This window comes from Dryas octopetala, chromosome 7 (assembly GCF_963921425.1).
Source record: "Dryas octopetala chromosome 7, drDryOcto1.1, whole genome shotgun sequence".
In the NCBI taxonomy this organism is placed as follows: domain Eukaryota; kingdom Viridiplantae; phylum Streptophyta; class Magnoliopsida; order Rosales; family Rosaceae; genus Dryas; species Dryas octopetala.
In genome coordinates this window covers 5,344,828-5,355,634 of record NC_141372.1, presented here as the reverse complement: position 1 = coordinate 5,355,634, position 10,807 = coordinate 5,344,828, and the positions used below count along the sequence as shown (strand labels likewise).

Here is a 10,807-nt window from a genome sequence, read left to right as displayed (position 1 = left end):
GTATTTTAATGAATTTATATTTCTTTACTCTTGTTAAGTACTGAGTCTACTAACCCACATTTTCAATCTCATAAAACGTTAAAGAATCATGCATATATTATACATGGCTCGGAATCGTGGGAGGTACATTAATTAAACAACATCAGTATTTAAAGAAGCATGCAAAACCCTAACATGGTCATCGTACTCTCACAAAAATCTGAATGTTTGACTTTGAACTTTGAAGCTAGCTCTCATGGGAAGCTACTTTAATTAGTGCTCCATCAATATCATTGAAAAAGATAAACCAATTAGAAAAAGCTCTTGCAGTCTAACACCATTAGCTGTCAACATCTTCTTTTTTTTCTAAGATAACTATGAGTTGTCAACATTATGAAGTTTATTTCCCATATGCACCATAATTGTAATTTATAGGGTATAATGATTAAAAGTCAATATATATTTAAATCCAATTCTCAACTTCATTGGACACAAATGGGTACATGGTTTCACATGTAGAGGGTGCCTTGGGTCCTTTGTTGAATATATGATGTGCATCATATCCTTGTCACGCTCTCATTTTTTATCAATTTTATGTACGTGGAAAGATTGAGAGGCAAATCGATTGATCACTGCACGATATTGCAAATCATACATCACACATGCTACTATGCTAGCTTGCACTTCAAGTTGGTAAACGCTAGCTTCACATGTTTTCAGAGCCTTCAAGTTTTTTTTTTTTCTTTTTTAAATAACAGAACCTCAAAGTTTGGAAAGAAAAAATTAACCAAACCAAAACAAAAGGTATATAGGATTTTTTATTTATTTATTCTAGAATAGAGATTCCAATTTGTAACATTACATCAAATTAATAGTTAGTTGGTCAAAAAGAAATTATAATGGTCGATATAATTAAACATATTTGCATTTGCAAAACTTAGAGAAAAGTGGGAGCCTTTAGAATTATAAAGGAAATTTAAAAAAATGAAGGAAGAGGAAAAGAAAAAGAATATAAAACAAGCACAGTGGATGGTAATAATTGTTGGAATATGGTGGAGTACTCATCATCATTCATGAACAAAAAGACAAGAGCGGTGAGCTTGACTGCTTCACCAACCTTTGGCTATTATTCGATCAGCACAATAATATAAGTTTTTTTTTTTTTTTCTGTCTAAAGCACAATAATGTAAGTTATAATGCTAGATCCAAGAGAAAAGAGGCAGACGAATATTCCCCAGAAAATTATAAAGCAAGATGATCATGGGGATATTCCAAAGCCTCAACTCGATCGATTCATTGGTGGACTCAAGTACATTATGTGAGAAAGTATGCCCACTCCTGATCTCTCAGTTCTAGTTGGCTCCAAAAGAAAAAAAAGGTCAGTCATTGTATCAATTTGTTTATTAATCTTGAGATAGGCTTAGATTTGAATTAGAACACCGTATTACTTTTAGTAAATTATCTGATGAGCGTAATAATATATACTTCTCTTATACCATGAAAATGACTTTACGATTTTTTAATGTTTAGATCGATCTATATATAGAGCCAACTATGTCACCATATATAAAACAATTCAATGAACGTACATGCCTATGGTCTAAAAATATAGGATTTATCATATAAAATCCTTGAAACGTTTACTTTCAATCAATAATTGAAATTTTAATATTTAAATGTCAATTGGACATAAAATACAGTAAAGATAAGGAAATGCATGCAAGGAGTAAGAAGACGACATAAAAGTTGCACAGTCATGATGGAACACACTCCTCAGAATATGAAAATTCTTTTTTTTTTGGTCGGTGAATTTGACAATTCTTTAATCAATCACAAACATTATAGCAAAGTCAGCTTTTGCGATGTATGTGATATAGAGGGTAATGGTATGGTGCATGATCGATCACATGCACTACTCTACCCCTATATTTTCTTTGAATTACAGAAGAAACACTGGAAACCGCGAAAACAAAGGAGTGTACGTAAAGAATGGTGGAATAGTACACCAATTGGGCTATTTATTATAACATGAATATTTTACTAGGGTTTTCATGTGCCCATATATTTATGAAGCAAAGGAAATCTTTATAATCACTCAAATCTGGGCCGAATTCAAGTTTTAAACATGGGGTGCATGGACTAGCTAGGATAGGCTAAGATCAACTAGGAACTTATAAGACAAAATGAGATTATCCAAATGAGCTATTTTGATCAGAACGTACTCAAGTCATACTTATTTACCTTTAGCACTTAGGCTTTTAAAATTATACAGAATGACATGTTTGTTTTCTAAAGAATTTGATCCATTATTCATATTTTATGTGTTGATATTGTGCCGAGATGAAATCGTTCTATATAATGTCATAGAAGATATATCTCAATCGTGATACTATATATGTCAGTTTAAATAATAATTTTAAAACTAAATATCATTTTTATTTCCTTTTGAATCTTCATGCATGCCAAACAAGGTAAAGTTACCAGCTATATATTGGTAATTGGGCAACGTCTAAAGCACTCAATGGATTCGCTGGCAATTGAAGTTTGCTGCTCTGATCCAATCCAAATCCAGCAAGACATACAGTCATATAAAAAATGACATAGAGATGATAGAGTTTTCAATAGTCAATGGTCAATGGCAAAACAACAAATACACTCCATGTCAATGGGTTTAGGTGTAATTTTCACACAGATATATATAATATTTTTCATTACATATATAACAAAAAAGTACGTGCCGTGATCACTTGCCAAAAGCCATAAATTAAAACCCATTAATATTATGATATTGATATTTCACCATGGTGCTTATATATAGGATTCATTGTCATGGCACTATGGCAGTAGCAAAGCCAAGCTCCTACATTAATTTTGTAATTAGATCACTCATTTTGCAGAGAGACCCCCCAACAAAATGGCGAAAATTGCCTTGGGAACCGCTAGTGAGGCTGCGCAGGCAGACTTGTGGAGAGCCCTTGTGGTCGAATTCATCACCACCTTCCTCTTCGTCTTTGCTGGTGTTGGATCAGCCATGGCTGTTGGTAATAATCAAGGATTGGGGTCATTAATTTGTAGAGTTTGTCATTAATATGTTTTGGATCCAAAGTCGTAATTAATTTCTCTATCAGTTATTAGGTATTCAACTATTCATCCGTATAATATATAGCAATTAATATAGTTTTGTTTGTAAATGTATGGTAACTTTATATGGTGTGTTGTTTGGTGGCATGGGCAGATAAGCTAGACGCAGACGCAATGGTGGGGTTGTTTGCCATAGCCGTGACACATGCCCTAGTTGTAGCCGTGATGATATCCGCCGGCCACATTTCCGGTGGTCATCTCAACCCAGCCGTCACTCTTGGCCTCCTCCTCGGCGGTCACATTACTGTCTTCCGATCCCTACTTTATTGGATCGACCAATTGTTAGCAGCTGCAATAGCTTGTTACCTTCTAAAGTACCTTACCGGTGGATTGGTAAGCCACGAATATCATTTCAAATGTTACACTTTGAGTAATGCTAGCGATATTATAACAAGTTTCAAAATTTTGTATCTCACCTAATGTAAAATTATTATTTTTGTTCATATCTGAATGTACTAAACTTCGTTTTGTCACAATCGCATGATTTGGTAGACTAAATTTAGGAAATTTTCTCGTGACTATGCTATTATTGATTCTTTATTAATTTGTGGATCCTTGTTATCTTTTGCAGACTACTCCAATTCATTCACTTGCTAGTGGGGTGGGCTACTTGCAAGGTGTGGTGTGGGAGATTATCCTCACATTCTCCTTGCTATTCACAGTCTACGCAACAATAGTGGACCCAAAGAGGGGAGCACTTAATGGGCTGGGCCCAACTCTGACTGGGTTTGTAGTGGGGGCCAACATCATAGCGGGAGGGGCCTTTTCGGGGGCTTCGATGAACCCAGCAAGGTCGTTTGGGCCGGCTTTGGTGAGCTGGGACTGGACTGATCACTGGGTTTACTGGGTTGGGCCTCTCATTGGTGGTGGGCTTGCTGGCTTCATCTATGAAAATTTCTTCATCAACAAATCAACTCATCTCCCCATTCCCACTGAGGAAGATGCTTTTTGATTCCTACTGTGTTAAACTCTACTTTGTGTCCTATATGTTTCACTCTAATGGTTTCTGTAATATTTTTTTCTTTTATTTATTTTTAGTTTTTGTTTTTGTGTAGGCCTAGGCTTTTATTTTTCTTGTGTCCCCTCCCTCTTTATTCACTATTTTCATTATGTTTTTGCTTATAATTGTGGGAATAGGGACTATCCCAGTGAAAAATTTATGAGAAATAATAAATTTTCTTTTAGTTTTGATCTATATCACATTGTATGATGGTATATGACAGTCCTACAGAAATTTCTCTTAATGAGGCGGGCATATGCAACATCGGCCAAGCTTTACACATCTCCTTTTTTACTTTGTTGGAGTAGCTAGAAATGTAATAGGGGTTAGTGACAAAGATGAATGGGTCGGTAGTAGGATCATTTTCCAATATATTTGATCGATAAAATTTGAACAATACTCAAGTTCTTATGGTTAAAACTTGTTCATCCTTACACTTTAACATAATCTAGAGAGTTAAAATAACGAGATTAAATAACCCAAAATGCATGTGAAACATGTTTGCTAGTCTTACTCTGATATTTCACCTACTGAAAATGTTCACCTTTGGAGCAGCAACTTCCTCTCAACCCATGAAGGAGACAACACAGGGCTAGTCCTATACTCCACTTTGGTCCTCGAACAGCTCCGATCCATAAAACTCAACCCCATTTTCTCTTCAGGCGAAACCCTAACCCTCCACACCTTAAAAGTCTGGTCCAAACTCGCACTGTAAACCAAGAACCCCCTCACAACCTTCTCCATCTCCAAGCAAGCAGCCAAGCACCTCACAGGCCCTCTATGCCCATCCAACACCGCCAAACACTCATGGAAGCAACTCCCTTCCTCTCTCCTCCAAACCCTTATGGTGGTGTCCTCTGACCCACTGAATATCAGCTTCTCCACAGCCACAAGGCAAAGAACCCCAAAATTGTGGCCCTGTAAATACCCACCATGGTTGAACCTGTAGGTCAGCTTCTCTTTCTCCCAAAAGTTAATGGTTCCATCTGAAGAACCAGAATAGATGAAGCAGGAGTTGAATGAGGAGCTTAATGCTATGGCGTTTACTGGGTAAGGTTGGGATTTGAGAGTCATGGTGAGAGTGTGAGAGTTTTCTCTGAATACCCTTCTCCAAATTTTCACGGACCCATCTGAGGAGCAAGTGAAAACACACCCATCATCTTGGTTCACCAAAATTGCATTGACATTGCCTTCATGTGCCACAAAAGAGTCCACACAGTTTTTGCCTGACAGCCTCCAAGCTTTGACTGTTCTGTCATGTGAGCCAGTGTATAGCAGACCTTCTGCATGATAATATGCCAAGCAGGAAACGCATTCTTTGTGTGCTTGTTGGGTTTTCGTAGTTCTCAAAAATAAAGGGAACGAGCTTCTTTTGGGGAGGGAGGAGACCTTTTTGGACTTGAAATTGTCTGTGGCATTGAAGTTCCATATTCGGATTTTATGGTCTTTGTGTGTGGTGAAAAGCATGTTGCCATGAGCTAGAATGGCTCGTACTTCACCTGAATTATTAGTTGCCTTCAGACGTCCATATTCGATGTAGTCCGGCTGCCTCCACACACGAATTCGGCTACTCTCTGAGCTGGTGAATACTACTCCCTGCTGCTTCGAAATTGCAATGGAGTAGATGGAGCCTTCCCGGCGATAGAGTGAAGCAATGCAGTGGTAAAGGAGGGAAGGGGATGGGGTTTGGAGAGGGGAGAGGGTCCATGGTGACTCTGGGCTTGGGGGTGGCATTAGTGTAAGCATTGAAGGGCTGCCAAATTGGTGATCATCTTGGTCATGACACACATGTTGATTGGTGTTGCAATTGCAGATCAGGTCAGTGGGTGATTCCTCCGTTGCATTTCTCTCTATGTCTATGAAGCTAAACAGAGATTTCTTGCGATAGAATTCCATGGCTTGATTGCTACTATAGCATTTGTTGAGGGTGGGGCTAGAGATCATATAAAGATTAGAAGGGTGCATGATGTTTATTTATGAACCTAGCCATCTATGTATGTATGTTATTAATTTGGTGGGTTTCCATTTTAAATGTTTTGTAAATGACTATAGCAGTACTACATTGATTCAGCAAATCTGTTGGTAGGTTCCATGCTTCTAACTCTTTTGAGTCCTTTCTCTTCCTACCCCACCGTCCTTTAGCCAATGAACATTAACTTGGGTTTAAAGTCCTTTGTGAAAGAATTGAGACACATATTTAGAGCACCCATTAAAGAGAAAAATGGTTGGTTCGTTTTGATATATTACTTCATATCTAGTAGGTGTAGAAGGAATGATATATGATATAATATTGCAACAATAACAGTTGGGAACATTTGATGAGGGGTTCAACTCTAATTAATGTAGCCAAACCATAACGAGTGAAAAAAAAAGTAAATCAGGTGCAACAATGGTATATGAAACAACTTAATTAACCTTTTTCATTTATTTATTTCTTATATGCATTCATTTTGATATTGCAGCTTAAATTGCATTCAGGGAATCTCAGAAGGCACCATGCACAATGCTAAGATTGACAAGGCATCGACACAAAAGTTCCATGGAAGCCATATGGCACCCGCTGTGGCAATGAAGCTTCGCAATCGGTTCACTTTCAAACTTCTTTGCATCAATGACATGAACCTGGAACAAGTAATGGATTTGGATCAGAAAAACAAACTTATAACAAACATAAAATTGTACCTTTTTCGATCGAATTGGCCAAGTTAAAGCTATATCTATGATAGACCTGAGATCTGAGAACTCACTTGGGTGGCATCAGTTTCTTCATTGTGGACAAAAGTGATAATCCAACCATCATCTTCCTCGACGCCTCCATGTCTAGGGACAAAAGCGCTTCCACTGCAAAAGTTGTTGTCCTCGAGCTTATGGTATTCCACCCTTACCAACTGCTGATCATCACACCTTCCCTCCTGATCATTATACCATCACACAGTAAGTCCTACATGATTAAACATCTTAATTGATCTGTAAGAGATCGAAAATAATATTGTATAAACATTGATTAGATGATTAAAAGAAAATAATATGAACTCATTACCAGAGATGGTGTAGAATTCGGTTCTTCCAAATATAATTTGGCTAGTGATCCATATTTACCCATGCCTAATACCAAAGAAATAGAATATGTATCAAGTCAATGAGAAATTATAAAATCATTCTGTTGAGATGAATCAAAGTTTTGTTTATCTTTACCACAGTTAGTGCTTGCCACAGAATCAATAACTTGGGTATAGCCATACTTGTGTTTTAAACCAGTAAATTCTTCATTGATAAAAGGGAAGTCCATGGAGAATTCAGTTCCAGTTAAATTTCTCTCCCCAACTTCCCCAGATATCATGTTCAGTCTCCATTCATATAGACGACTGAACAGATATCCAAGCTCTACAGAATCATCACCAGCAGAGACTTTGCAATGAATATTTGCAAAGTTGAACCCTTTTGAGTACCATTCATACTGGTTAAAACCCACATCTGGACCTGGTAAGATGGATGCGAGAGCCCTACATCCTCTCACTACAACCTGTACACATATACTTACACATCATTTGGGATTTGAATTTGGTACACAAATCTGGAATGGCTAACATAATTTTTAATATAAGCCCGAAATTAGTTAGAGAAGTCATTTAAAGGTGAAGCAGGCCATGGATCTCTGAGTCTCTGTGTTGTGGCTAATTACCTCATTACCCTCCTCAAAGCAATTGAGAATGTGAAATGTGCAATTTGATTCTACCTCAAACCATTTGACTGACTCTGCATCACCATAACGAGGCATCACTCCAATTCTTGCATACCCTTCCTTATGAAACTTAATTAATCTATACACATACACGACAGTATTAATACCTCCATAGCTAAGTGTTTCAAACAAATAAGATTAATTATTTAGATTTGGAAATATATATATATATATATATATATATATATTGCCTACTTAATTAAGAACCCTATATATTATACTTACTGGCCACCCATGGTGAGTCTCTTTATATCCATTGTAAGGGGATGATCAATAATTACATTGTACCTGTAGATGCCACACCAAAACAACGCAAATTAATAAGAATTAATGCTTAAAAATGGTTTGTTAATCAAGTACATTTATTTTTATTATCTTTTGGATGGTGGGGCCGAGGAACGTTCAAATAAAATTAGAAAATTATACAAAAATCATTCAAAAAATCATTAAATTAAAAAATAAAAAATCAGCCATATATATGCATACTTTTGGGTAACTCCTATATCATGGCTGAGGATACTTCTTTTGAGTTTGAGATCAACCTTATGCAATTTCTTTCCATCAGCTGAAGTAACCAGTATAATATATATCAGAAAGTTAACTAATTCATAATTAACACAAATATTTTTTTTTTCAACATAATTAACACAAATCAAATGTTTTTTTTTTTTAATAATACATCAAATCAGATTACCAGATATGACCCCCAAAACATAGTAAGGTTTCTTTGGCTCTGTCCCCATTATGACTAGCTCTCCGGAGTTTGGAGCTTTCTGCATCATATATATAGAATTCATATATATAATATATATATAGTAATTAATTGCATGTAGGGAATAAGAATTTATAATTAATTAGTTAAGAGCAAAAATGACTCAAACCTTTGGATGGCTGGTGAAAGTTCTATCCCAAGCTGCATTGACATCCCAATCACAAATGGTTTCTAAGGATGAGATGTCCACCTCTTGAGGCAGATGATTCTCTGAAACCGTGTAGAATCTCCCCGAATGCACAAAAACATTGGTGTTGCTATATTGTTTATTGACTGACCCAAATCTCAACTGCATGTTTATGCAATCAAATATATATTATAATATATATAACAAAACAATAGTCATAATTACATGGTTTTTTTACATATTACTTGTGAAATGTTAACACACAACACAACTATAAGAAAGTAATACACACAAGTCTAAATGAGAAAAAAAAAAAAAAAAAAAAAAAAGCTTAAAAATAAGAAATACATTGATCACTATTGGTCAATCAGTTACAACTCACACATGTTTGTAAGTGACTAACAGATACAATAATTGTTTAATTAAATATATGCTCGTTTATAATGTAGATCGAGTTGCATATATTAATTATAAAAATAAGTTTATTTATCATTAAAAAAATGTGTAGTTGGAGTTTGGATAATTAACTGTAATAATTAAGAAATAAACTACCATATTTAGAATGTGTGCTGCTAAAACTGCAGATGCATCTCCTTGTAAGGCTGGTAAGAAACATGGTTTGTTTTTTATTTGTTTCTCTAACTTGTATGTTTGGGTCTCAACATATCTATTTTTGTAGGAGATAATCCAACTTCCATCATCACCATCTTTCTTGAAGTAAACTGCATGAAGCATTCCTTCTCTCTCCACCCAAACAGGGTTTGATTGTCCAAAAATGGAAACTGCTGATTTATGACCTCCAAATAAAGGATTGTTGCCTGAAATATATATATATATATAGAATTAGCGTTAATTAATAGTAATAACAAACAAATTGGTCTTAGCTACTACTAGTTAAACTATATATACTCAATCAATAATATATATGACAGTTATTCATCAAATCTTTTCGTGTCAGTATCTTTTTTCTTTTTGAGACAAATTCGTGTCAGTATCTTACCTATTGAAAATAAATAAACTTCAAAGTGACCGAACTAAGAATATATTGAAAGGTCACGTACCATTTCTTATGTAAACACCCTCAGCAAAATCAGCGGGTATTTCTCCTTCGATGCAGGTGACCTCAACAAGGTCTCCAATCTCTTCCACTGGAGCAAAGTTTTTCTATTTATAATCAAGTACATGATTGATTAATTAATAAGAAATAATAACTCTTTCGAATGCTCAGAGACATCCGGAATTCTGGACATTCTTTTAGTTAAGAAGTTAATTTCACTATATATATAATATATATTTATATTTATATCACCCGTTTGATGATTTAATACATTTTGGGAGTGGGATTTACCTGAGATGGGAGCCATGGTTTTTCTACAAATTGGAACATGGAGTCCACAAGTACATCTAACATTTTCTTAGAAGTATTTTTCTTGGTTTTGGAAACATCCACCTTCAATGGAAGTAATTGCTGGAACTCTTTGAATAGAGGCTATATATAGGACGTACGATGTACATCGATCAAAACATGCAAACCAAGTTTTAATTTCAATTAACACAAGATCAATTCCACACAAATATATATATATATATATGATGATACCTTAACAGATGAGGAAAGTGAGGTCTTGAGGTGATTAAAGCTGTGAGAGATATTGAAATGGCTTTGAAAAGACCCATTTACATGTAAAGCATAAGCATAAGCAGACACTGCCATAGTTGTTCTTGTATTACCTAGTCGACGTCCTCCTTGTTGATATAGTTCCCTGGTGCATCTTTTAGTACCAATGCAAGGCTATATAAATAGGCAACTGCGCGCGCGCATCGATCTGCATGTACGTTGTAGTTATTATATAATTAATTCCAGCACTAATAAAACATGGTACGATGATATCGAATAAAATAAGAACTAGTTGATACATGATATGACGATACAAGATTCCTTAATCTTTGGATCTTATTGAAGGATATGGAAATACATGAGTAAGACAAGTTTCACCAAAATAAAGGTTAATGAGTTTTGAAACTATATCTCATTTTAGTCACTAA

General features: G+C 35.5%; 2 protein-coding genes and 1 pseudogene across 3 annotated transcripts; 1 reads left to right on the top strand and 2 right to left on the bottom strand.

The window, feature by feature from the left end:
* Nucleotides 1-2,842: 2,842 nt before the first annotated feature.
* Nucleotides 2,843-4,315, top strand: TIP4;1 (tonoplast intrinsic protein 4;1). Its single transcript, XM_086251217.1, has 3 exons — nt 2,843-3,020; nt 3,215-3,453; nt 3,692-4,315. The coding sequence occupies exons 1-3, from the start codon at nt 2,894-2,896 to the stop codon at nt 4,070-4,072; spliced, it is 747 nt and encodes a 248-aa protein (XP_086107343.1). The 5' UTR covers nt 2,843-2,893; the 3' UTR covers nt 4,073-4,315.
* A 345-nt stretch (nt 4,316-4,660) lies between these two features.
* On the bottom strand, nt 4,661-6,067 carry LOC147278877 (protein JINGUBANG-like). Its single transcript, XM_086250259.1, has one exon. It carries the CDS (start codon nt 6,062-6,064, stop codon nt 4,661-4,663), a length of 1,404 nt encoding a protein of 467 aa, XP_086106385.1. The 5' UTR covers nt 6,065-6,067.
* Nucleotides 6,068-6,587: 520 nt separating this feature from the next.
* Nucleotides 6,588-10,475, bottom strand: LOC147278876 (carotenoid 9,10(9',10')-cleavage dioxygenase 1-like; annotated as a pseudogene). Its single transcript, XR_015123299.1, has 14 exons — nt 10,362-10,475; nt 10,110-10,250; nt 9,823-9,925; nt 9,314-9,579; nt 8,744-8,923; nt 8,557-8,635; nt 8,349-8,427; nt 8,088-8,150; nt 7,803-7,941; nt 7,589-7,643; nt 7,316-7,528; nt 7,161-7,225; nt 6,868-7,032; nt 6,588-6,742 (listed from the first exon to the last, which is right to left on the bottom strand). The product of XR_015123299.1 is annotated as a carotenoid 9,10(9',10')-cleavage dioxygenase 1-like (transcript).
* Nucleotides 10,476-10,807: the final 332 nt, after the last annotated feature.